The following is a 26,154-nucleotide window of genomic DNA, read 5'->3' as shown; positions in this document are numbered from 1 at the left end:
GCCAACCTTCAGCCAGGACGGAGACCGTGCGCCTCTGCGGGGCCTCACGGGGAGGGTGTGTGCTGCACACAGAATAACCCGAGGCTGTGGAAAATTATTCAGACGCGTTTCCTCCTTTTCGAACTAAAATAATAAAGTCTTGAACAACACTTTCCTTTCCAAAGCAGAGCGCAGGCCCCTCCATCCTGACATGAACTCAGGCAAGCAGACACGGCACGAGCTCCTCCCTGCATGATGCCCATTTGCGAGAGCCCCTGGCCCCCAAGCAGCCGGGCCCCTGCCAGCAGGGCGCCATCCTCACATTGAATCACTTGGGGCCGCCAGGGAGGAAAAGGGGAAAGAAAGAGAAAACTGGAGGGAGAGCTGGGGTGCTCAGAGAGGGCAGGAATGCGAGAAGCCACAGGCCAAAGCTCCAGGGCTGGCGGAGGCCGTGTGTTCTGTCTCGGGGGCTCAGCAGCCCGAGGCGAGGTGGAAGCTTCTGTCCTCCCAGCTCTTGAAGGCCCAGAGTGAGAGCAGGCGTGGGAGAGGGAGCGGAGCTCCGATTTGCTTTCTCAGATGTCTAAATCCTCCCCTGTGCAGCGCCCTGAAACCCACTGCAGGCGTCTTTCTCCCCAGCAAGACAGAGCGCCCCCCCGCCGCCCGCCTTCCCTCCTAGGCTCCAGCTGGCCTTCAGCTCTAGCGTGGAGGCAGCTCCCGGGAGGCAGTGCCGCTCCCTCGGGGCTCCGTGGCACGTGGGACGGCCCTCTCAGAGGCTGTGTCATTACATATGTGATGCCCTGTTTCCTTTCGTCTCACCCACCACTCCACACCAGAGGCTACCTAGCCAGGGACAGGGCCTAGGCACTTGATAAATATCTACGGGATGAATGAGTTCTAGAATTCGTCAATGTACTCTTGCCTTCTCTTCTGTTGTCACTTTTTGCTGGTCAAGACAAGGGCAGCGTCCGGACTGGAAACAGGAAAGGTTAGTCTACGATTGGTAGAAGGGACACACAAGAATTCAGCTACTGTGAGAGGAAATAGCAAAAATGAGGGTTTAGAGGATAGGGGAGAGGTGGCTGTGCTGGACACCCAGAGGGAGACTGTCCACCTGGGGGAGGGCGGGCAGAGTCAGGCTGCAGGAGGGTGGAGGGCTAAGAACCGAGCCAGCCCGTCAGCAGCAGACATGCCTATGAGGGAGCTGGGAGGGTGGGTGAGGCCAGACCTCTGTGCAGACTGTCTCCCTTCACTGGGACCCACTGGACTCCTGGGGTTGTGGATGCCAACACGGCCAAGGTGAGGAGACCTGGAGGCCTTTACCATCTTACTCTCATGTCAAAATCCCACAAAAAGACCCCGGGACCCTAGGTTTATTGGGTCCTAAGTTTTCTGAAACCTAGACCTCGTCTCTGTATCTCTTTGTGGGGGGGTGGGGGGGTATTGCACACAAGAAGCCACTGGAGTCCTAGATTTGAGGCACAACCCTGCCCGCACGTGTCCCTCGGGGCAGCCACCAGGGTATAGGGCTGTCCCAGCCCATCCATGCCATTGCTCGAGGTGAAGATGGTGCACTCTCTGAGAGCCTGGGAGGCACAGCTCCAGCCTGCCTAGTCCTTCAAAAGGACATATGGCTAAATACAATTCCAATAAAAATCACAAATCAAAACAGTGGAACAGCCATCAAACCACACACAACATACACACAAACACGCATGTTGCGTACCCTCTCTTTCTTTCTCCCTCAAATTTCCCTGAGCCAAAAGGCAAAATGTTTCAACACAAAATTTTAAACATACTTGACAATGCCAAGGGCTAGAGGGCAGGGCTGTGTGTTAACCACCCAGGGTGGTCACTCAGGAATTCTTCTGGAGTCAGAAGTTTCTCTCAGGCTTTCACCCTCACATCAGAACTCAGTCTAAAGAATCTTTGGACACCAAAGTAATATACAAGCTGTGTTTAGGGTTGAAGCCACCATAGCTGAGTTCTGCCTGAATTACTATTCGTGACCGTCCCCCCCTCAAGAACAAGCTGTCAGAAACCCAAATGATCACATCACAGACGCTCTGAGAACCATTTCTAAGCAATGAGAAAAAGTTTTGTGAAACCTGTCACTACTCACCTCATGAATTAGACATTTGTCTATGAGCTGTAAATAAGAACTTATATTCTCCTCATCAGGTCTGGAGACCAAGAGCTGTGTGCACACTGTGAATTTAAAAAAAAAAGGGAGATGAATTAGAAAAATGCACGCTCATTTTAACCTCTGAGATCTGCCTCTGATTTTCTTTCAGGACCAGTATTTTGAGAAGTATGTGGCCTGTGGCTTTACGTAAGGGTCACAAAAAAAGGCCAGGAGGTTCCTCATTCCACGGAAGTCAAAGGCTCGGTCACCACGGGAGCCCTCGCCTCGAGAAGCCCCTTCGGTTCATTCCAGGCATGCCATTCTATATTAAGCCTTCCGCGATCCAGCCTGACAGACATTCTGGGAGAGAAGAACGCAGCAGTGTCCTGAGCTCTATCTTTGAAAGACGCTCCTTTTGAGAGGAAATTCAAAAACAGTCAAGACCACTGACGTTATCAGAGAGCTGTCTCCATAATTTTATGAATGAACTGGTACCTTGTTTGGAGAAATGAGGCTGACGCATCTTTTAGGATGCAAGGTGTGTGGGCGCGCACACGAGCGGGAAGCCTGCTACTCAGACCCTGGAGGGTTGTTTTCTCAAAAGCGCACATGCATCTATACACACACAGGTTTGCCTGCACACTCAAGTAAGTGCTAACAGAGACACAGCAAAGTTAGTCTGCGGGCAGAGCACATCCCCACTGGATTTCTCATGGCACATTGGTGTAGCCCATTCTACTGTTATCCTGGAGGTCTCGGTGCTCTGATTTTGATGGTAATGTTTAGAAAGCCACAGTGGAGATTGTTGCACAAAAGACATCAAGTAGAAGTGAAAATGCCTTGTGCTCAAGTAGCACAAGCTTGAAGCCTGGGCATTAGACTTCCCTGATCCTTTGGAACCAGCCTGTCACAGACCCCCATTCATACCATGTCCTTGCAGACAGATTGCAGTATAGCATTGTTTCTAACAACAAAGGCTTGGATACCACCTTGATGTCCATTAATTGGGGCCCTGCTAAATAAATTATGGTTTATGCAAACAGTGGAATAGTATGCAACCTTAAAAAGAACAAGGTAGTGCCATTATATTGATAGAAATATTCAAAGTATGTAATGTAAAAAAAACATGTAAACAAGACCTTTTTGAGTGTGAAAGGATACTCACGTGCATGTATATGATTAGAAACTTTTGAAGGGGTAGTCCAAACTTGTTTCTAGTGGTCACCTCTGGGGAGGAAGATGGTGTGGCTTGGGGTAGGGGTCTATTTTTTACCTTCTGCCATTTTGTTTAGTTTTGATTTTTTTATGTTGAGAATGAATTTATTTTGTAATTTATTTGAAAGTAGTTAAACTTTAAAGAAAGGCCGTGCCAGAGGAGTGTGGGTCTTCTGAGGGGTGAGCCCACCATGGGTCTCATCACATGGAAGGGGGGCAACCACTCCCATGGATATCTTCACCCAGAGGGTCACAGAGCGGAAAGCCCAGCTGGGGGTGGGGGAGCGAGGAGGTGAATGAGAGGAGGCCATGGACCAGGGTGGCCTGGCCATCAGGCTGCTGGCATTTCAGCTCCAAGGGATGGTACACGTCATCTCCTCTGCACCAGATTTCTATGGATTTGTCCTTTTTAGGTTATGTACCATGGGGAGTTTCAAGACTCAAGTGTCCATTTCTTTTGGTAAAAACTTGGGTCTTTAAAATGATTTGAAATATTGTACAATAAAGAAAAAAATGTTTCCCTTTCCCAAAGGAAAAGTACTGGCATTCACTACATTTTTTAAATAATCAAGATTTTTAGCAAAACATCCCATAAACACAAATTATTCTAGCACTGGACATCGTCAAGGACATGTGGATAAAGCTCTGACCCGGGGCACAGGGCGGGCCAGGTGGAAAGGACACTCTTTCCCAGACGACGCACGGGAATTCTGTCCTGTCCGACAGCACGCACGCAGCCTGGCTGTGGGACCTGGAGTGGTCCGTGGTAAGGATGGACTTTAGCCTGAGGTCCAAAGGCCCAGTGAGTGCTCTACCAGGAGGGCCCGGGGCACCCTGGTCTGAAGGAGTGGGAGAGGAAGGAGACAAAGCCAAGGAAGAGGCTTTCTGGGGTCAGAGAGATCCGAGTTCAGACCCAAACGCCTGGACCCCTCTGCACCGTACTTTCCTCCTCTGTACAGTGGGCTAATGACATCCACTCTGGCAGACAGCTTATCCACACATGGGGAGCCCCGCAGGCACTGGCAGCTCTGGTTAATGGTGTGGAGAGAAGAAAAGGGGGGGCGGGAGAATCAGGCTGTACCTTTCCCCATGACACGTGTGAACTGCCCGGGGAGATCCCCCTCCGGCAGGGGAGCGACGGCCAGCTCCCCCTCACAGCTGCTCAGCGGGTGTGGCTGGAGCCCGCCGCTGGCCCCAGCTGAGGTGGTGGCGGTGGCGCCAGTGGCCACGGCACTGTCTTTGCAGTCGGGGCTCTGGCTCTCGGGGCCCATGAGCGAGGCCCGGGTCTCCCGGTGGCGTGCCTCGGGGGTGGCACTCGGGGAGCTGTAGGCCTTGATGGGAGTCAGGATCATCTGGTGCAGTTCCTGGAGCGGGATGCGCAGGTTGCCCCCCTCGATGATGTCCTGGACAGTCAGAGGGAGAAGACCTGCATTAGGGTAAGGAACGGGTGGCCTGCCTCGATGCCTCCCCTCTCCGGCAGGACTTGCGGCTGCTGGCCCTTCATCAGAAGGTTCTTTGAAAAGCAAACATTTTAATGTTATCATTCTAATATGAGCCCAGGTAGAAAACTTGGAAAATACAGATATGTATAGAGAGGAGAAGATCCCACTGTGGAGAGATGAGCACTGACACGGTCTTGGACGCCTCCTCCCTGGCTGCCTGCGTGCCTCCTATGAGACGTGCTTCCATCGCTCACACTCACACACTTCAGAGGTGGTGTGGCGGCAGGGGGTGTGTGGTGGCTTCCGGTCCTGGGGGTGATTCGTTTTGGGTGAAGGACCCTGCTCAGTCACACCTCTGCTCAGCCCACAGCACAGGCAGTACAGGGCAGTGGTTGAAAGCACAGACTCTAGGACAGACAGTGGGATTCAAATTCTGGCACTGCTGTGTGACCTTGGGTAAACAGCCCCTCTATGCCTCAGTTTCCCTGTGGATAAAATGAGAGTAACAACAGTACCTGCCTTAATAAGTAGCTGTGGCGATGTTAGTATTTGTAAAGCTGCAGGTCAGTGTCTGTGACCGCATCCTGTGCTGCTTTCTTAAATTAATAAGCATGTGCTGAGGGCTCTGACTTGCCAGGCACTGGGCCAGGCACGGGGACACGGTGAGAAGGGCCTTTACGGCTCCCTCAGGGGGTGTACAGCCTCTGTGAGATGAACATCCGTCCTGCCAGGGTCTGAGGTGCAGGCCGGCTGCTGAGAGGGTGGCTCTCTGAGGGCTGACCCTGGATGGGGGCCCCAGGAAGTGGGGGCATGAGGATCCGGGAAGGAGTGCACCCGGCAGAGGGCACAGCAAGGGCAAAGGCATCAGGGCGGGGTGCCCAGAGTGTCTGAGGAGCAGCAAGGATGCCCGAGGGAGCACAGGGAGGCGACGGGCGAGGGGCCGGAAATGGGATCCAAGGAGCCAGGCAGGTGGAGCGGGGAGGCCTGTGGGCCGGGGCGGGGTGGGGGGAAGAATTTCTTCTAAATGAGACGGGAAATCAGGGAAGGTTTTGAGCAGGAGAGTGACGTGTTTTAGAAGGATCATTCTAGACAGAAATATGTATCATACATTTGTACACTATAATGTATAAAATATATACCTGACTTTATATATTTTATAATAAAATTGGGTCCTTCTGTATACATAGTTTCATATAGTGGGCATTATCTATTAGAAAAAGGAATGAAAGTTGATTCTGATCGACATTTATCTATGTGCCAGACGATCACAGAGGCGCAGAACGGGCTCAGAGGCTTGTGCTGCAAGTCTGGGCCTGGGGGCGCTTTCCTGGCATGGGAGGGGGGGCCCCGGCCCTCAGCCCCAGGGCCGCCCCGGGGCTTAAGCAGCAAACCTCTCCCCAGGACCCAGGAAGGACACTACAATCAGGGCCCTGATTACCAGAGAAGTGTTTAATCTTCTGAGAGCCCAGAATAGCAAGGACATAATTTTACAAGCCTGAAGCATGAGTACCAGCCCATCCCTGGGATCCTCGCTTACCAAGAAAAACTGCTTGGTGATGTCAAGGAACACAAGCACGTGCGATGTGATCATTTCTGCTCCCAGACTGTCCAATCAATTAATTAGAAAAAGGACACCCGAGGACAGCAGCCTTGGACAGGCGGGTTTCACCTCCAGGGAGCAAAAGGCCAGCAGCCCCACCGACCGGGTAGGGAAACAGCTCTGTTCAGGGGTCGGGAGCAGAGCCTGAAGTGGGCCTTCGCCTGGAGGGCAGCCAGGGCTCAGGAGGGAGTGAAATGCTAAGCAGCCCCCAGACCTGTCTTGCTCCTGGCCAGGGTCATGTCCGGCCTATTTGAGGGGAGAGAGTCCATTTTCCCTTTCCCGAGGAGGGCTCAGATCGCCCACCGCCTGCCTCCTGAGCCTGGTGGGTCTGGCGGTAGAGGGATGACTGCAGCTGTGGGCAGACCTGCTGCAGGGTCGGCACTCCTGATCAGGCATGGGCTCCCCGCTGCCCGGACCAGTGCCTGAGGCCGTCATGTGACGGGTCCTTTGACTTGGACCTGGTGACCTAATGGGACAGGGCAGATGGCTTGACTCTGCCACCTTTCCTGACCCCACTACGTGCCAACTGGGGGACCCCTGCTTCGAGGTCCTCCAGTTCCTGCCAACCACCCAACCTGCACCCGGGGCGTGGGGGCTCCGACCTCCTCATCCTGCCCTGACTGAGCCGGGAGGACAGGAGACAGAAGGACGACGCTCCCAGACAGAGGGGCTGGGCAGGCAGAGCTGGCAGGCCTATCTGGGTGACCACAGGCAGGCTGTCATGTCCTTCCATGTGGCGGCTACCGCTGAGGTGAGCATGTGCATGCCTGTGACACTGTCAACCACCACCAAACCCGTGCCTGTTCTTGTCATGTGCAAGAAGGCTTCTAGAGTTACTCCGTGGTGGGGGAGGGGGTTTTGGTTATGGAGAATGCTGAACTCCTTCAAACAGGAAACATACACTTGCCCCAAGTTCAAATCTTATCTTCCTCTTTTACTGGGGCAACCATACCACAAAGGAAACCATAAACATGACGAATACTGTTGGACACTTGCCGTGAAATACAGCTTCTCAGGAATCATGTAGAGTTTGCTTTGGTTTTGTCTTGTTTGCCCCAGAGACTTCAAGCCACTGTCTCAAAGATAACACTGGACTTACAGCCAGTTAGCAATGCCCCTGCCTGTGCCAGCCTGTCGGCTGGTGCCACGACCTGCAGATTACATTCCTGACTCTGCAAAATGAATTCCAGACTCAACACTGAGTCCCAAGTTGAGAAGGAAGCTGAATGGAGACTAGCTGTGGGGATAAATTCTCCCTGCTGACACAAATAGGGGATCAACCCAAGGGTCTACCGATCCTCACATCACCCACATTATAAACACAAAGAGGCAAAAGGAAGCTGTCCATTAACTTATGTGCCAGGACAAAGCCGCAGAGCTGAGGCGCTCAGGTGCAGCACTGGAAAGGCTGGTCCACTGCCATGTGGTCATCTCAGCTCGGGCGGGCACAACTCAGGGAGGACAAGCAGGAAGGGGCACCTTTCCAATCATGTCAGCCTTTTCTGGCCTTGCTTTCTCAGGTCATGGAGGAAGACTGGTGCAGAGTCTTCTGTGGGGCCTGTAACAGCAACGAGATGCAAATATCTGGAGCAGACAGCTTTAGCAGCCAAAGGGTCCCCAGCACTTACCAACTGTCTGTGGCCCCGTTCTTCCCCGTGTGTGAGAAGAATATGGGCTTCTCACACAGTAGACAGGGCTCCTGCATCTACTTCATTCCATTCCCTCTCTTGTCATTTCCCAAACGTCAGCTGAGCCCTACCGTGAGCCTGGCACTGTTAGGGATTGGTGATCTTAACACAAAGTCGACACAGTCCTCACCCTAAGATGCTGACAGTTCCTGGGGCTCAGGAGTGTTAGGATGCTGCCCGGACAGGGAGCTGTGGGAACACAGAACAGGACACCTGACTGCCTCTGTGTGTGTGTGTGTGTGTGTGTGTGTGTATCTCTTTTCTCCATGCCAGGTTCCCAGGCTCAGAGAATAGTTCAGCTTCAGAGTTTGGGAGTCCATTGGAAAAGAAGGATGGTGAATAAAAGCATGTGGAAACATTTTCAATATTAAAGATGAACGTTGAAAAATCTGCCCAGTGACCATTCTAATCTTCCTTTTTCCTTTTCTACCAAATATCTTGAGAAGTCTACACATCCTCACCCCATGGTCTCATCACCCACTCAGACTCCCCCATTGATGGGCTTCTGCTCTTGTCCCCTCCCAGTCCCCTGAAACCCTTCTCATCATGGCTACCAGTTTCCTGCCAACGCCAATTCCAGGGGGCGGTGTTCAGTCTTCCTCACGTGTGACACATCCATGGCACCCGATAGGGTTCCCTCCGTCGAACACTCTCTCCGACCCTCTGGGCAGGCTCAGCCTCTGTCATCATGCAGTCCCTCCATATCTTCTGGTGTTCCTCAGGGTCTGTCCTCAGCTCCTATCACCTGATGCACACTTCAAGGAGGGGTACACAGGAGGTACCAACTACCATTTATACACAGATGACCCACAACTGAGTCCTTCAAACCCTTGTGGATTATAGACTTACCATATCTTTCTTTCTTTCTTTCTTTTTTGTTTTGGTGAGGAAGATTGGCTCTGAGTGTATATCTGTTGTCAATCTTCCTCTATTTTGTATGTGGGATGCCACCACAGCATGGCTTGATGAGCGGTGTGTAGGTCTGCCCCTGGTATCCAAACCCATGAACACTGGGCCACTGAAGCGGAGAGTGCAAACTTCAACCACTACACCACCAGGCTGGCCCCTAGACTTGCCATTTCTGCCTGGGTATCCCACAGGCACCTCAGATTCAACCTGTCAAAATAAACTCCATTTCTCCCACACTAGTAACTCCTCCTATATTTTCTGTCCTTAAATGGCATGACACCCAAGCCCAAACTGCCTGTGAATGCCTGGACACCCACTAAACGACCTCTTATCCCTCTCCACACTCATGGACCCTACCTTGACTCAAGGGTCCACCAAGACTGGCCATAGGCTCCTAATGAGTCTTCAAGCCATCTTGGGCCCCTCCAAGGTTTTCTCGTTGCCACTGCAGATAGTCTGTTTCATCCCAGGAAAAATTCTCCCTCCCTGCCTTGGGGATGACATGGATCACACTGGATTCTCAGAGCACTGGCTCATACGTCTGTCACAATGAGAGTCCCGGGCCCCCCGAGGGCAGGAACCTGTGTGACTCACCGTCAGCCTCCAATGGACGGGGTAAGTCTGGTCCAAGGCGGCTGCTTGGTAAGTGTTCAGTAACTGAGTGGGAGAGCTCCAGATGGAGAGCTTAACTGCAGTGTCTACTGGCTGTGAACTAACCATGGGCGGGGTCCTAGCCATCTCCTTAGAGATCTCTGGGTTCCATGTGAGGTAAGAATGCTGTGGGCAAGCAAGGGCACGACGACAGCACTTCCAACAGCACGATCAACTGGGGACACCTGGAGTGCCAGAGAAGTGGCTGAGTGGAGTCTATCACTGGTGGCCTGTGTGGTACAGGTTACGGACAACGCCCTCCCTTGAAGAGCAGGAGAGACAGGGTCCCAGAGAAAAGAGAACAGAGCCAGCAGCTGAGTCCTGAGCAGAAGCTGAGGAAAGGGTGCCCCATCCCCAGGCCATCAGCTCCTGAAGAGACGAGCACACAGGTGTCTGGACTCAGGAGTTCTGAAGCAAGCTCAGTGTGACGGTCTGACAGACACAAGCTTTCCTCCTCAAAGAAGTCAAACTGAACAAACTCATTATTGCTTTCCTCTTGGCCATTAGCTGCTCTCAGACTTTGTATTACATTTGCCATTTTTTTTACACTCTCATTCCAGTGAACCAGGGAAAAAGTATTTTTGTGGAGTAAATATTATTCTAGGTATGAAATCTGGGACACAGAAAGTGTCACTGACTTATTCAAAGGTTAGATAGAAAGTCAGTGGATGTCAGGACCACCAGTGCCACCTTGCTGTCCTGTGTTTCCACACAGTGATTGGGCCCAAGGCCACAGGGAGTAGAGCTGACAGCAGTTCCATCTCTGTCTCTCAGGTGGGCGCGTTTCCTCAGTGACAGGACATGAATGAGTTCCTGAAACATGCTCCAGAAATAAGGGGGGGAGGGTCACTCTTTCACCGTTAACGCTTAGCAATCAAATTTTATACAAAACATTTTCTGTGCTTTCTAACAGATAAGGAGAAAACTGGCCTTTTGAATGCCTCCCAAAAGGGAACGGTTTCTTATATTAGAAATGGCAATAATCACTGTTAGAGAAGCTGCTTGGTAAAGGGGAGCTAGCGTAAAACTAAGAACAGCAGCAATTACTGTGGTTGAGGTGGATGGGTCACTTGTGGTTTGTGACATGCTTTCATTAAGAACAGGCCTCTCAACATGGATGAGCATGTGAGCTGCCTCTGTCTGTCTATCCATCCAGAGATTTTTAAAGGCAATCTTCCTTATAAAGTATATATGCATGTTCTATAAATATATACTCCTTTACATTTTGTGTGATTTTCATTAAATATAACTTTATACATTGTATGTAAAGTTATACACACACACATCTTTGTGAAAAAGAAAAAAACCTCCCACTGTGTTAAAACGTTTACGTGCTCACAGAACTTGCTCTGGTCCTACCCACCTCCATTCTTTGTTCCCTTCCAAAGGCACACTAGGATTACTAGACAAGGCTACCACTCAAGCTCTGCAGGCAGCACATATCTACAGAACGTCCCCCCCCACCCCACCCGCCTCCCAAGAGTGACACACAAGAGTCCCAACTCTGGGCAGAGGCAGCACGGGCTCCTGGTGTGTGGAACAAGGCTTGCTCTCCTTTGGACTTTAGGTGAACTCATAAAGTCACCAAGTTCTAGAAATGACGTCACTACCAGGGTGATGTTGGGTACAGAGAGGAAGAAACACGTTTAGGCAGCAAACAGTAGGGCAGTAGTGGCTGATAACTGCTCGACACTGGAATAGACTCTTTTTCAGCATTTAGCATTTTTGAGATGGTTCCTATCAGAGTGATGGGGACCCATTCTACTGTTAAGTTAATGGAATTATTCTCTAGAAAGCCAAGTATGTCCATCCGCCAGATGATTTTGATCCTCTCTACTGAAACGCAAAGCATACCTGTTGGCGCGTGCGTCTCTGGGGGCAGCTTTTCTCAAAACCAGATGCTCCCCTGGGTGGACAGCAGGAACGAAGCACATCTGGGCATTCCCTACACTGTTTTGCCAAGATTTCAGCCTTTGATTATGAGTTGAACACTTCATTCATCTCCACAAATGCATGAAAGGCAGAGGGGAATGCACATGAAATATGTGCATTCGACAGCACTGCCTCAGAGCTCTGGATGGCCAGTCACAGGCTGCCGGGGTCCAGGGGAAAAGTACATTTCAGCGGCCAGGTTGCATAGAAGTAGGAATAACCAGGAAACTTTGCCTCCAAATCATTTCCTTTTCTTCTGACTTTGGTAAGGAAACAGTATGAGGCACTCTGTAAGGTCTGCTGGTGACACTGTCACCTGAGAATTTCCCTTTGTGCGTTCTCCCATGGTGAAGGCGGAAGTGTGCCTCGCCCAGCGATAACTTACCCTTTCCAAAGACTTCAGGAGGTTTTGTCTTTCTTTGAGCTTCTGAATACTGATGACAATTTTGTGTCTTGCACCTTTGGTAACATTCTGTAATTAAATAAAAGCTATATTTAGAAACATAGTTTTAGGAACCAGCTTGGAGACCCTTGGAGGCTGTTTAGCACTTTACTGTCTGCTTTGTTCCTACACGGCTGCAGACCAGTAGACATCCATGTGTCCCTCTCTTTCGTACCATTATCATAACCCTCTCCTCACTAAGTATTCTAACTCCATCTGGCTACACATCTGCCTGTGTCTCTTGGCTGTGACATTTAGGGAGGGAGAGAGACCTGGTACAGCCAGTTACCACACCCAGCAGGAGATTTCTTCATAGTCTTAAAGGGTCATTCTTAAGTCAGACACTCCTCTTCTCCAGGTGTTATCATTTCAGTCACTCCCACTTTCTCCGAAGCTTCCAACCCCATACAGATATTCATTGCTTCCTCACACTTCCCCTTGTTTCCCGTCTCGAGAAGAAGGGAAGTGCAGTGCAGGTCACCTGCTGTCACACCACACAGGCAACTTTGGTCAGTTCACTGCCCTTCTTGGGCCTCCATAAGGAAAACCAGAATACAAATAACTTAAACTTATAACTCAGTCATCACTTCAGGTAAATGATCAGGATTCACAGTGAGGGTGTGCATTTTACCTTCTTAACGTGTAGCAATGATGAGTCTCTGGATTTAATTAAACCCTTGTCGAGTACAGATACTGCAAATTCCCAAACAGGAAGTCCTTTCTCAAATGAGGTCTCTAATACAAACTTCTGGTGACTGCTTGCAACTATTCACAGAAATCCTCTTAAAAAGGAAAAGATGGGAACACCAGTGACACTTCCTTTACTTAGAAAAATCAAGACTCAAGTGACAACGGATGCCACTCTCTAAAATGAACCACTGAGGACACATTTCTGTTTAGCCTCAACTTTGATTTCAAGCGAGTTGAATTCTTTTACTCCGAAAAGTTTGTGCTGGCCTCTGGTTTTGCCCCCCGTGTCAATTATTTCTTGTTTTCTCTTAAGTCAAACAACTGATGACTGAGATTTTTTTTTATCAACTCTGACCCAAACACAAAAATGCTCTTAGAAGCAGTTCTCATCAGTTCCCAGGTTCTCAAGGAGCAATCTAGATCCAAAAAGCAGTGGGAGGTGTGTTAGGCAGCTGAAACTAGTGCCTTTTGCCCTCTGAGAAGGTGCGGTGACCTCAGGCTTTATGGTGCCTCTCAATACTGGTATTCAGCAGGCCTGCAGAGGTGACCGGAGGGAGCCAAATATGCAGTGGGAAGTCAGCACCTGCTGGGAGGGATGTGTCCAGGCCAGACAGCCATGCCCCAAATGGTACACTCTCCTCGTCTTGCAGGGGAAATGCTATTAGCCTGTTCAGACCATTAATTCTTTTAAATCGCTGCTCAAGGGAAACTGAGGTCAATGTGAAACATGCAAATAGCATTTTAAACAAGGGAGACAAAGGCATCACTCATATCTATTTACTCAGCACAGCATGGTAGGAAACATGCCTAGTTTCAGGGGTTCTGTTGACTGGTCTGGATTTTGTCATCCACACTTGGGGAAGGAGGCCTTAGAAGGAAGGAGGAACTCTGTGCTTTACGGCACACAAAAGGGAAATGAAATCTGAGGCCTGGGGTAATCCCATTCTTAATGATTGTCTCATGTTATTCAAGGTGGTTAGAAGAAAAAAATATTTTGCACAATTTACTCCAATCTCCATTAAGTCCAGTCTGAACATGTTTTTAGAAAAGTGTTGGGGAAGGTCTGAGGCATGACCTGGTGCTTCTTAACTGCAAGAGGTTATCTGTTTTGTAACTGGACTGGACAGCAGACAGAGTCATTCCCCAAACAAGGCTGGTTGGGCAGAGGGAGGGAGAGGGCAAGCAAAGCAGAAGCAGGGGCACAGAGTCTTTGAGGCCTTGGTAAAACTTTCCTTCTTCTAGGAGACACCACTGATGCCCCCAGCACCTCGATCTTAGAGCGTGCACTCAGGTTATACCTTTTTCATAACACTCTCTCTCACCCTCATTTGCCCTGTGGTTCTCTGCTCGTCTTCCATCTCCTACTGGATCCTGAAGGCAAGAACCCAGCCTTACTCACCATGTAACTTTGGCCAGCACCTGGCAGTTCCTAGAATAACGCAAGCTACTGGGTGGGTATAGGTATGGGTCCAAATAAGGTCTGTCTTGGACTCGAACTTCAGGTTCCACCTGGGGCACCTTCTCAGGGAATGGTCACCTGGAGCACATACCTGAGCCTCCAGCTGGCACTCAGTGAGGGCCATCATTTCCTCATAGGTCATCTGGGAGAAAAGGGCAGCGTACTTGTGCAGGCGGAGGCTTTTTAACCAGGCTGGAACATCTGTGGTGCAAGATGTGCAAGAGATGGGGAGAGAAATTGAGAGGGAACGAGAAGAGATGACAAAAGATGTGGGAAAAGGGAAAGGAAAAGAGGGTGATGGTCAGAAGAAAAAAAGAAAAGAAATCTTAATGTTACTACTTGTTTACTTTTGGCAGCAAATGATGGAATTAGAAGTCCTGATCTAGCCCTGACCTTCCTACTCTTGGGCTCCCTTATTCTGCTTTATTCCAGGAGCTTGCTAACTTGGGGTCCATGGGCCTCAGCGCATACAGGAATTACCTGAAATTATATCCCAATTTGTGAATATATTCACAGTAGTCTTCTTGGCAGAGGGTCATCCATAGCTTCCATAAGATTCTCAAAGGGGTTCATGACCAAAAAAATGTCAAGGAACCACTGCTTTAAAGATTTTTTATTTTTTCCTTTTTCTCCCCAAAGCCCCCCCGGTACATAGTTGTGTATTCTTCGTTGTGGGTTCTTCTAGTTGTGGCATGTGGGATGCTGCCTCAGCGTGGTCTGATGAGCAGTGCCATGTCCGCGCCCAGGATTGGAACTAACGAAACACTGGGCCGCCTGCAGCGGAGCGCGCGAACTTAACCACTCGGCCACGGGGCCAGCCCCAAGAAACCACTGCTTTAGCTGGATGACTCCACTATTGACTTGGAAAGAACTGACTTAGAACGTTAAAACTACATATGATGCGTTTTCGTCCTCAAGATGATTTCTTTCTAGGTTCAGTGCAGATCTCCACATTGCTGTTTCGGCCACTGCCACAGTGATAGGAAAACCAGGCAACAGCTGTACCCTACGGGTAGAGCCGCAGTCATTCTCAGCCTGATCTCTCTTCTGTCTTCCTATGCGTGGGAATAAGGGCATCCAGGGCTCCAAAACTTTCACTGTAGCATGTGTGTGTCTGCTGACCATTTCTCCAAGCTATGGAATGTATCTGCATGTGTCTTTGACCTTTTCTTTGAATGTCAACTACAAATACATCAGGATTTGAAAGGTCCAAAGACTGGCTAGACCATAGGATAATGGAAATTCAAAGCATATATGAAATAAGCCCCAAGTTTGGGATTCCAGAATTAGGAAAATTAAATAGTAACTGTACTGAAAATCCACACGAGAATTATTACAGTCATGCATCGCTTAATGACGGGGATATATTCTGAGAAACGCCTTGTTAGGTGATTTTGTTGTTGTGCAAACATCATAGATGTGCTGTACTTACACAAACCTAGACAGTATAGCCTACTACACACCTAGGCTACATGGTACTAATATGCAACCACTGTTGTATACACGGTCCATCATTGACTGAAACGTCGTTATGCAGTGCATGACTGTAACTTGCTAAGTACAACCAAAAAAAAAACTTGCCCATGGTTTTTTAAGTCAGAGTTTCTGAGCTTATAGAATCTTCAGGAAATCTCTAGAATCATGCTCTCCCACCCTGGCTCATTCTACAGATGGCAAAATTAAGTCATTAAGTCTAAATCACAGAGCAAGTACGCGGTGAAATGGGGACTAGAACCAGGTCTCCTGATTCCCAGCTTTCTCCTACATTTTGTCAACTACTTGTAAAATGAAGACCAAACAGCCTGTCTGTGGGAGGGCTGAATAAAACAATGACTACAAAGTACTCTGAAATGCTAAGCATTGGGTAAATGTTATTCATGCTTTCTACGAATTATTATTCATTACTAACCATGTTGGTTGTAAGATACTGTCTGTCGCTGTGCTTTATTCTGAGGCACTGACAGAGACCATGAACACTACAAAATAAGTGGGAACCTTCCAATTGTTCAATGTTTGTAGTAGTTAACTGGGACTGATTAAAGAGACTTGGCCTACTCTGAAATCAGGCCCTGCCTCCTGGGTAAGCCAAACCCAGGTGTAGGGCACGAGGGTACGGGACGATCTGAAACTCAAAGATCTAGGAGGGAAGGGTGGGCCTGGGGAGGTGACTTCTTCATTTGCGGTAATGTGAAGGCCAAAGAAGGGGAATTTCTGGAGAACAGAATTGGATATCCAATGGCATTTTAAGAAGAGACTCAGTCATCTCAGGCAAGAAATCACTTGATTCTGTGCTTGGAGGCCCTTCATTCTACTGTGACAAGTGAAGAGTCCTTCTGCAACCAACCATCATGAACCACAAAGAGACAGGGCTTCCACAGGTACACAGTACCAATTACTTACATCCTCCTCAACTCAAACTGTGGTTAGATAGAGAGTCCAGGACATCCACTTTCCTCCCTGCAACATCTTGGAGCTATTTTACCAGACTTTCTTCTCCACCAGGTTTTTGTTGCTGTTAAAACAATGCTAACACTTCTGCAGAGCAAGGAGCAAATAAATACAGCTCTGGTTTTTAGGTCAATGATGTGTTACCACTTTGTCACCAGATTTCATGTTTGCCATTTACATCTCTGAGAAGCTCCAAGTCACTGCTCAGAAAACTCAATGACCATGATTCAAAGAAGCCTGGGTAATCCCATGCCACACTTGGGCACAATTCATCACAAGAGTATAGAGTGACCTCATGGGCCACATTTTCACTGGGGGCCCTGCAGTTTCATCATGCAACATCCAATGATGATAAACAAACAGAATCCTGAACTACTAAATTATGTTGCAAACTGGGTACTTTATAAGGCAAGCTGACAATATGGTGTTTTAAGAGTTGGAGAGAATGGGGTACAAATCTTGGCCTGGTAAGTCTCAGTCCCATCAGCGCTAGTCCCTTTCTATAAAAGTATTGTGACAACTGGACTTGCCCTGGCTAGAGGTATGGAAGAGTCAGCCTCACTTGTTTAGTCCAAATACAGGTCACTGGGAGTTGTTTTCCTAGAAAAGGTTCCTATACAACTTGAAAACACGGCAAGTTAGGCCTTCCTGAAGAGTTATTTCTGGACATGTTCCTGGGAAACGTAAGGTCCAATTGACCATATGTTCCTTGAGGCAGGCATGTGTCAACTGTGCGTGTGGAGCAAGCCGTCTCAGGGCCTGCTTCAGTGCTGGGGGCCTAAAGAGCTCTCCTTCCCGCAACGGGAACTGAGGAACAAAGAAGAGAGAATCCAGTTCTAAGAACATAGCTTACTCACCCCTATTTGGTGGTGAGGCACCTTCCTTCGCCAAGGCTTAAAACAAAATGTCATTAAATAAAAGGGAAACAAACCAGAGAACTGAGCACCTTGACCGTTTCATTCCTCCCAAGCCACGAATTCCAATGACTTGGATGCTAGATTCTGTAAGACGTTGGCCAGGGAAAAATTCTAACTAAAAGCTCAGGTCCTTTCCCATGGTCCAGATGCTACACGGTTGGATGCAAAGCTGAGAACCACCTAAAATAACTCCAGACCTTCCTTTCTCATTTTGCAAAGCTGTGGCTATGGGTGGAAGACACAGACAAGCAGGGGTGTTTCCTGGAGCAGTGGTACGTGACTGAAGGCACGAATGCCTCCTGGGTTCCCATGTCTGGCTGGCCCACAGCCGTTTAGCTTCATCTGTGCCACTTCTGATGAACATGACAATGGAGGTCACAGATTAGAAAATCACTCTCTTATGCAGTGTGAGAAAGATAAAGATGCTTTCCTATGTGCTGGACTGACTTAGACTGACTTTCTTGCCAACTGTGGGCATCCTGATATTTGCTACTCAACATTTATTGAATGCTTACCATGGTGGCCAGGCTCTGTGAAGACATGTCCCTGCCATCAAGGAACTTTTAATCCCGAGAGAATGGCTGACTCACAGAAAAATGATACTAACTACAGGATAAGTGCTAAGTGTATTCAAAGTTCTAGGGGCCACAGAACAATGAGCATTTAGGTTTGCCTTGGGGCGTGAGAGAGAGTTTCACAGTAGTGGCAGACCTGGAGACATTGGGCAGACTATATTGACAAAGCCATCTCAGGAAGCAGGAAGAGCATATAAACAAAGCACAGAGCCAAGAGAGCATTGTGGGTCAAGTAAATGCTTAGGTGAATGATAAAGAATGACTAGAAATAGGGTGGGGCAAATAGGCAGGGGTCAGATGATTGAGACCTGTAATGTTGAGATAAAGCGAGTGGACTTCATCTTGTGGGTGATGGGAAGCTGTTGAAATCTGAGGGGTAGAGGCACAATCAGAGGAGTATGTTAGAAGGATGATGGCTGTCAAGGTAAAGGCTAGACTGGAGGATGGTGAGAGTGGAGGCCAGGAGAGGAATTCAAGCCCTTGGAGATGGCTGGGAAGGCAGTGGCAGAAGAGAAGGAAAGGATATAAACTGACAGTAATTGAAGATCAGGGAAGAAGAAGGAGTAAGAGAGAGAAAGGAGCCTAAGATGGCTTGTCTGATGCAAGTTTGATGAGACAGAAAATACAGGGGAGCAGTAGGTTTGGGGTGAGAAGAGAGAGATGGTGAACTCCACTTTAGATCAGTTGAGTGTCACTGACTTTGTGCCATCCAGGTGGAGAAGTCAACTGGTCAAGATCTCTGAAGAGAGGTCTGAGCCAGAAAACCACTTTCCTTGTCAGTAGCACATGGTGGTTGTTTTAGCCATGGAAGTGGGTGAGATCACGCAGGGAAAGAGCATGGAGTAAGAATAGGGGAGGGCCAGGTGGAGCCCTGGGAGCGCCAGGCTTTTAGGGGAAGGTGTGGGAAGAGAAGCCCACGAAGGAAACTGAAAAGAGAAGGCTAAAGGGTAGGAAGTTTCTTGGTTTCTGGGAGAAAGCACCACCATTCATGTGCAGACAGTGTTCCTCCAAGCCACAGTGTCCATGCTTCCTGAAATTCTTTCCAGATCTTTCTTAGGTCCACAATTATCTTCTCATGGCCATTGTTTTTCTGTTTGTTTTTTTGCTGAGGAAGGCTGGCCCTGAGCTAACATCCATGCCCATCCTCCCCTACTTTATACGTGGGATGCCTGCCACAGCACGGCTTGACAAGCAGTGCGTAGGTCTGCACCCAGGATCCAAACTGGTGAACCCTGGGCCGCTGAAGTAGAACGTGGGAACTTAACTGCTACGCCACTGGGCTGGCCCCTGGCCATTTTTGATAATAGTGTTACATTCATCTTTTAGATGCTCTATAGTTACCTGCTGGTCTCTATCAATGGGATCACATTTCCAACTATGCTGATTGCTATTTCCCTTTTAGAATTTGGATAAATCAGCCACAGAAAGGCTTTGTGGTGGGTACAACAGCTCACACAGAAGCTTTAAAACTTGGGTCGCTTTCCTCAAATGCCTGCTATGGGCATGGCTGCAAATACTAGTCAGGTCAACAGGCCATATAGCACCTGCCCCACTAGAGAGAAAGATGGGACCGACATTTCTGAAGGGCCCAAGATGGGGGCAATGTAAAGGGCAGGGAGCAAGCTAGCCCTGGAAAAAGAAACATGAACAGCCTTGTTTTCCCCAAGAAGCCCGTCGTGGTCCTGGTACTTGCAGGCAGAAGAGCAACTCCCATTCACCACAGAGAGCCAGGCTAATCTCAAACAACTCTCTCTCTCCAAGATCTGACTGCATCCTTGCTCTCTGCAGGTGAGAAAAGGAAAGCCAGCTGAAGGGTAAGAGGGGACTCAACTCTTTAATGGTGAAGCGAGATGGAAAACATTCCTTTCAAATACGAAGAGCAGAAGTCTAGCAACACGATCAAGATTTCAGAAAACTGCCTTTATTTCTGGCCGGAGCAGGATAGGCAGCCCAATTCCGTTCCAGCCTCTGAGCAAAGGAAAGGAGGAACCTTGACCTTTGGTCCCCGTGGAGCTATGAGTGTGCTCCTCGATCCTGGGACACATCATGGTGGCTTTGAGAGAGTTCCATGTTCATAGGGAGCATGTGTGGGTCTCGGAAGGCACAGAGATGGCTTTCTTTGAGGTAAAGTATCCACTTAGAAGAGTTACATACAAACAGAGGGACTACATTTCTCCTCGTCATTTCCATTAGCTATGACTTAATAAATCATGTTCTACATGCAGCTTGCTTTATGTTGTTGAAGCGCGGCTGGGTTCCACATGAAAAGCTGCCCTCTGCATGCCTGCACCGTCCTTAAAGCATGTCATGTGCTTGGTAAAGGATGGTGGCTAAACGTCTCATGACCTTTTCAATTAGGGGAACCCTGGGGATTTGCTTTTCCCAGACATCAGGGCTCTCAGCCGATCTGAGAAGAGGCAGCACAAGTCTGAGCCCATAAGGGTCTGTCTGTGCAGGTCATCTGTTGGCAGTTGGGAATAGAAAGTGAAACAAATTTTGTAAATGCTGGCCTTTAAATTAGATGAATTCAAGACAGGGCCTACAAAGTCAACACAGAAAACAGTGACTCATTCCCATGACAGCCATGCTCACTAGTGCCCCTGCCACACATGGAGCTGTGTCACTCCCACTCTGTCACTCCTACCTTTATCACCCTCAGAAATGCTGTATTCACAGCTTTTCTTACAAAGGTTTCTGACGGGTTTCTTTTTCTTAGAAAAGTTCACACTTTTCAATAATTTTTCTAATCTCATTCTAGGATAGGCAGAGGCCCAAAATATACACATTTTGAAAACAACTCACAACCCTAAACAGGCTATTTCAGAATAGGTAATATATTTCCTTTGCTATGGAGAAAAGAAATTTACCTAAGTTTCATCTAAGAAAGACTCCTCAGAAAAGGCAAACCACATATTTACTAGTCACTGGTCTCCTCTACTCTTAACTGCTATGTTTCCATCAAGGTTACCAGAGCCAAAGCTTTCTCTTTTACCTTTATCGTGTCTAAAGACAAACAGCACAACACTCTGAATTACCTCTCGGTTTTTGTGCTAACATAATGCCACACATCATAAGTATACCCAGTTATGTTAGTTCGTAATGGTGAGGCTCAAGCTCATATCAAGAGAAACACTCCCCCAATCTCTACCCCTTTCACACTGACAACTGCAACAAGAAAGTCATAGAGCATCTTACTCTCCGGAGCCCAAATCTATGGGCTTTACTAGCCAGAAATCTGGAATGGAGTCCCCCAAACGCACTTTACTACAGGTAAGCAGGATGTTTCAACTGTGCAGGTGAGGGGAGGAGCCCAGCTCTCAGGAGGCTGGGCCAGGGAAGAGCACAGAGCACTGTGGTCCTGGCTCACACACCTCCCCTGGAATGCTCCACAAGTTCCCACACTTACCCTGCCCCATGCTGTCCCCCCAGTCTGTTTCTTCTCCTATATACTCTTTGCTATAGATGACAGCATGGGCTATCCAGACGTCCCAGGCAGAAACCTGGGCATCGTCCCAAATTCTTCCCACTCCATTACTGTCTACATTCAACTAGTGTACAGTCAATTCAGAGCTCTCTTAATTCTATCTCACCAAGATCCTACAAACACATTTTGCTCCTCAATTACTGAAATATCCTCCAACTCAGCTGGCCCCTGTCCCCTCCTCACTTTGGTATATTCTCCATGCTGTTGCTAAGGGTCCTATTTCTAATATGCAAAATCTAAGCAGGTCATTCTGCTGCTGAAATTCCTTCAAGAGCTTCTACTAACATTAAGATACAGGCCAAAATCCTACAAGAAGCCTAGTGTCTGGCTTTTCCCTCTCTAAACCTCTTTTCCATGTGCCGTTAACACTCAAGCCATGGGATCTACGTGGTCAAGCTGTCTCGTCACCAGGCTTTCACACATGCTGTTCCCTCTATACAGAATGCTCTTCTCTCACCTTATGTATTTGGCTAACTTGTAATCAGGCTCCAGGACTCAGCTCTAGGCCTCTCCTGCTCCAGGAGCTTTCCTTGACTTCTCTCCACTTTGACTTAGGGCCCTCCTTGGTACTGGCCCTGACCCAGGGCAAGTCTTCAAGACAAGATATCCTCACAGCTGTGTACCTGTTTGTTGCTCATGTGACAGTGAGTCCCTTGAGGCAGAAACAATCTTTTCCACCTCTGCTTCTCCAGTAGCTAGTCCAAGGCCTCTTTCAACAGGTGCTCAAACAGTCAATTGACTTGAATGAGGACAAAATTGAAACCTGTTTATCAGTCTTTCTTCCTTCTCTCTGCTCCCATGTAACATGACCACACCACTCATCAACAGCCCTGGCCTTTTGATAAGTCTTTAGGTGCTGAGTTTCTACATCATTTCTGAAGACGTGATGCTGATATGAGGGGCAAAGGTGCTTCTTCTACCAACAAACTTCTGCTCTTCTGTATTTTCTCTTCTTTCTAAGAAATTATGAGAATGTCCTTTTTTTCCCCTCTTGGCCACATGAAGGCCTTGTATGAGAGAAGGGTACAGCATGTTCCACTCATGCGATGCTGAGGGAAAGAAGGATAATACAATTGAGTACCGACTCAGAATCAAGATTTTTCCCCCTGGGATAAGTCACAGAGAAGTTTTTGAAAAGAACAAGGACAAGTGAATTTAGAAACCACAACCAGCATATTTAGTCCAAACATGTTAAAGAAGGAACTTTCATATTCCTGTTCAGTTCCCACTCCCGTTGAGTAATTTCTAGTTGGGTATACGACCCCATTCTTCCCTGAGCCTGAGATATTAGTCCGAGATCCTGACCCCAAGGGACATCCAATCTGCTGCAGAGCGGACTGAAACCTTCAGGATGGTATTTACTATAAAAGGAAAAACAAAGCAAAGCAGACAGATGATGTCAATCCTCGGAGAGCAGGAGTTAGTCGCTTGGGAGAACTTAGTGACAATGCCTGGCAGGGAGTGCTGACACCAAGACAAAAAGAGGGCGAGATGGATGTCGGTGAAAAACAAAAAGAGCAAGAATGCTGGACTGCAAGCTTTTTTTCACACTCTTGACCCAAGAGGTACATTCCTAAGGTACAATTTGTGGCCAAAACTGGCTCGTCTGTCTAGATGAAAAGGAAGGAATGGATGAACACAGTGTTTCAGCAAGGTATGCACAGCTGTGGGCAAGAAAGATGAATTCACACTAAATTAAGCTCAATTATGGTAGCTTTTTAGTTTTTTCCCAAGGTGCAGGGTGAGGGCTGACATGCATCCCCTGGAGATTCGGAATGCCTCCAAATTCTACTACAGATTGCTTGTTGTTTTCATTAACCAGGCATTTAAAAATTAGAAAAAGAGCAATTAGACGATGGCATCCTGAGGTGGACAAGCAAGTAGCTTAAAAGGGCTGACACTCCTGGCAGAGGGCCTGGTCACAGGAGGAAAGAGATGTGGATCCAAGAGGAAGAGCTGGCTCTTTTTAAAAGCTCTTCACTTGATTTCATATTTCCTTTCTCAGAAAGTATGAATTAACTTGGAAATTTAAACCAGCACCTGCTCTTGCACATGGGGATCAAACGACAACCTCCTGGGACAGGCTTGTTAAGGGCTGCTTCTTCGGCGCTCTCCCGGGAGGCCGCCCTGAATAATCTTGGGAGGCAGGAGTTCAACGGGGGTGCTGGCCTTCTCGTGAAGACGTGGCCGGGCGTGGCTGGGCGAGGGGCTTGCAGGTTTAATAAACCCTGGCTCTGGTGCGCGGGCACGCTCCTGCTCTTGGGTATGGGCATTGCTACTACTTGGCCTGTCAGCTGAACTGCAGATACACTTTTCTCAGAACAGAATTGTTCACCGTCTCGCATGTTCCTTCCTTCAAAAATGTTGTGCCCTTTAAAATTTGCTAAGGACTTTACACTTTTGAACCCACATCCAATTCTCTGGGAGAAGGACAGGTGACAGGTCAGCAGAAGGTGGGTATACATAGAAGACAGACCTCTGTTTCATCTAGTCACCAAATAGCCTATCTTCTGACCACAAGCTTTGCGCCTATAAAGAAAATCTCGAGTATAAGAGCTTGTCTTTATAATTTTCTCATTGAAGAAGCTTTGAGGAGACAATTCTCATCAATTCTAAAGGAAGGAATTGAAGAAGCTCATATACAGGCTATTCCTTGAACTTTGGAATATTTTGGCTTTTATTCTAAAATAGGGATAAGACATTAATTCCATTTTTCTCTCATTCATTTGTCCTTAAAAACATGCTCTTGTTACTCATTTCTCACCTCAAAATGCCAGCATGCAATGAGCACAACTTTACCAACTTTGGGAAGATGTCTAATGTGTACATTAAGACAGAAAAAAACAGGAATGAAAACAAGGAAAAGAAAGTAAAAGGAAAAAAGAAAGAAAAACAAACCAAACAGACCTCCGAGAAGCAGACAGTGGCACCAGCGTTTCTCTCTGGGGGAGGCCTGTACCCCGGAGAATGCCTTCCCCAGGAGTCCCCTTGCCCTTCAACAGAAGGCTGAGGCCTCCTTCCCACAGTTACCAGTTAGAACTGCACATACACTTTCCTGGAAACATGCCACCCAGACACTCCACCTGGCCAGGAAAGAAGCTGCTCCAAAGCAACAGCTGTCTCCGCTCCCTTGGTCCCTCAGGGACTTTGATGCTCCAGTGAGAGATGTCCTGCAGGCTTACCTAAAGCACAGCTGAGCCTCACCTGCTACCCAGGTGAGGGAGTAGTTGGGTAGCCGATGGGGCTCATCTGGGGCTCTGCTGCTTGAGCACATAACGGTGCAGCATAAACTTAGAAATGGGTTTTGCTAGGTCTCCAAAATCATGGCACATTCCCCCAAAAACTGTGAAAGAGAAAGAGGACACACACCTCCTCCATTCCAAAATGAGCCATTGTTTTTGTTGCCTGTTAAACACCTTTAAAGACCCCTTTGTATCACCAGAGGAAACATCAAGACACAGCCCCTTCACTCTGGCGCTCAGCACAGGACCCCCACAGGAGGGGGAAGAAGAAAATGCAGGCCAAGCAGCTCAGAGGAAGGCTCATGCAACGGACCAGGGAGCAGCTCCACACCCGCAGCTGACAGGCTCCACTTTTCAGCCTGGTCCTCTCTCACGACTGGCACCTGGGCAATCATGGGCATCTTTCTGTGCCAGGCTTCTGTGGTGGGGAGGGCACTTGGTACAGAGCCTCCTATGTCAACACTGATCCTTTTCAAGGAAAAGACCAGAAATAGCAAACCTCGGGACTATTTTCTTTTATGTATCTTTTTTTGGGGTGAGGCAGATTGGCCCTGAGCCAGCATCTGTTGAGCATCTTGCTCTTCTTTCTTCTCCCCAGAGCCCTCCAGGACAAAGCTGTAGATTCTAGTTGTAGGCTCCTCTGGTTGTGCTGTGTGGGACGTCACCTCAGCATGGCCTGATGAGTAGTGTGTAGGTCCACGCCCGGGATCTGAACCGGCGAAACCGTGGGCCGCCGAAGTGGAACACGCGAACTTAACCACTCGGTCCCAGGCCCCACCTCAGGACTATTGATGCCAGCAAAGGGGGCCCTTTCAGCGCCTCCCCTCAGCACTATAGTCCCAGAAGCATGACTAGTTACTGTTTCTCCATCTAAAATTGTTATGTGTGTTACGCATCAGTGTGTCTCTGATGAGCAGCTTTCCCTAAGGACTTCCCAGGCTTGAACAACTGGCGTCTAAAAATATAGAATGCACGCATCTTCTCTGAACCTATCATGGGTAATTTGGAATTCTCTATCTCCTGAAGAGTATCTTTAGAAGAGGGTAGATTTACAGGGCAATGGAGGGACATTTATTTATGCTGCACAAAAGGCCTCTATCACTTGTATGCAAATTTATTATCAGGCTTAAAACACTGTCAGAGCTTCTCGGTGGTATTTTCATGTCCCTTAAACAGATGCAGAGGAAAGGGTTTAAAGGTTTCTTTGGATATCAAAGGAAAAGGGAGAGAGAAAGGAAGCACTTCCACAATTCTGCACTAGAAGAGATTTAAGAGAAGATTCTGTGGTTTGTTTGCTAAGTTATTGACTGTCCTCTGGCCACGGCAACAAGGTAGAAGACTGGAGCAGCTCAGTGTCTT

The 26,154-nt window shown here is 48.3% G+C and overlaps 1 protein-coding gene across 31 annotated transcripts in view; it reads right to left on the bottom strand.

The window, feature by feature from the left end:
* The window catches only part of SAMD4A (sterile alpha motif domain containing 4A), a 203,428-nt gene that overhangs the window by 26,913 nt on the left and 150,361 nt on the right, over nt 1-26,154 (bottom strand). For 29 of the 31 annotated variants that reach the window (XR_011533017.1, XR_011533018.1, XR_011533022.1 and 26 more), the window contains 4 exons: nt 14,221-14,330; nt 11,924-12,010; nt 4,398-4,719; nt 2,099-2,184 (listed from right to left, as the gene is read on the bottom strand). Coding sequence is in view for 25 of the 31 variants with exons in the window: in XM_070594220.1 (XP_070450321.1) it covers nt 2,099-2,184; nt 4,398-4,719; nt 11,924-12,010; nt 14,221-14,330 (605 nt within the window). In the remaining 6 variants the exon portion in view is untranslated. Of the gene's footprint in view, nt 1-2,098; nt 2,185-4,397; nt 4,720-9,312; nt 9,502-9,549; nt 9,986-11,923; nt 12,011-14,220; nt 14,331-26,154 lie in introns of those variants that run through there. The other 2 variants (XM_070594238.1, XM_070594239.1) reach the window with 2 other exon arrangements.

This window comes from Equus przewalskii, chromosome 25, assembly GCF_037783145.1.
Source record: "Equus przewalskii isolate Varuska chromosome 25, EquPr2, whole genome shotgun sequence".
NCBI lineage: Eukaryota > Metazoa > Chordata > Mammalia > Perissodactyla > Equidae > Equus > Equus przewalskii.
This window is presented reverse-complemented; position numbering and strand designations above follow the sequence as displayed.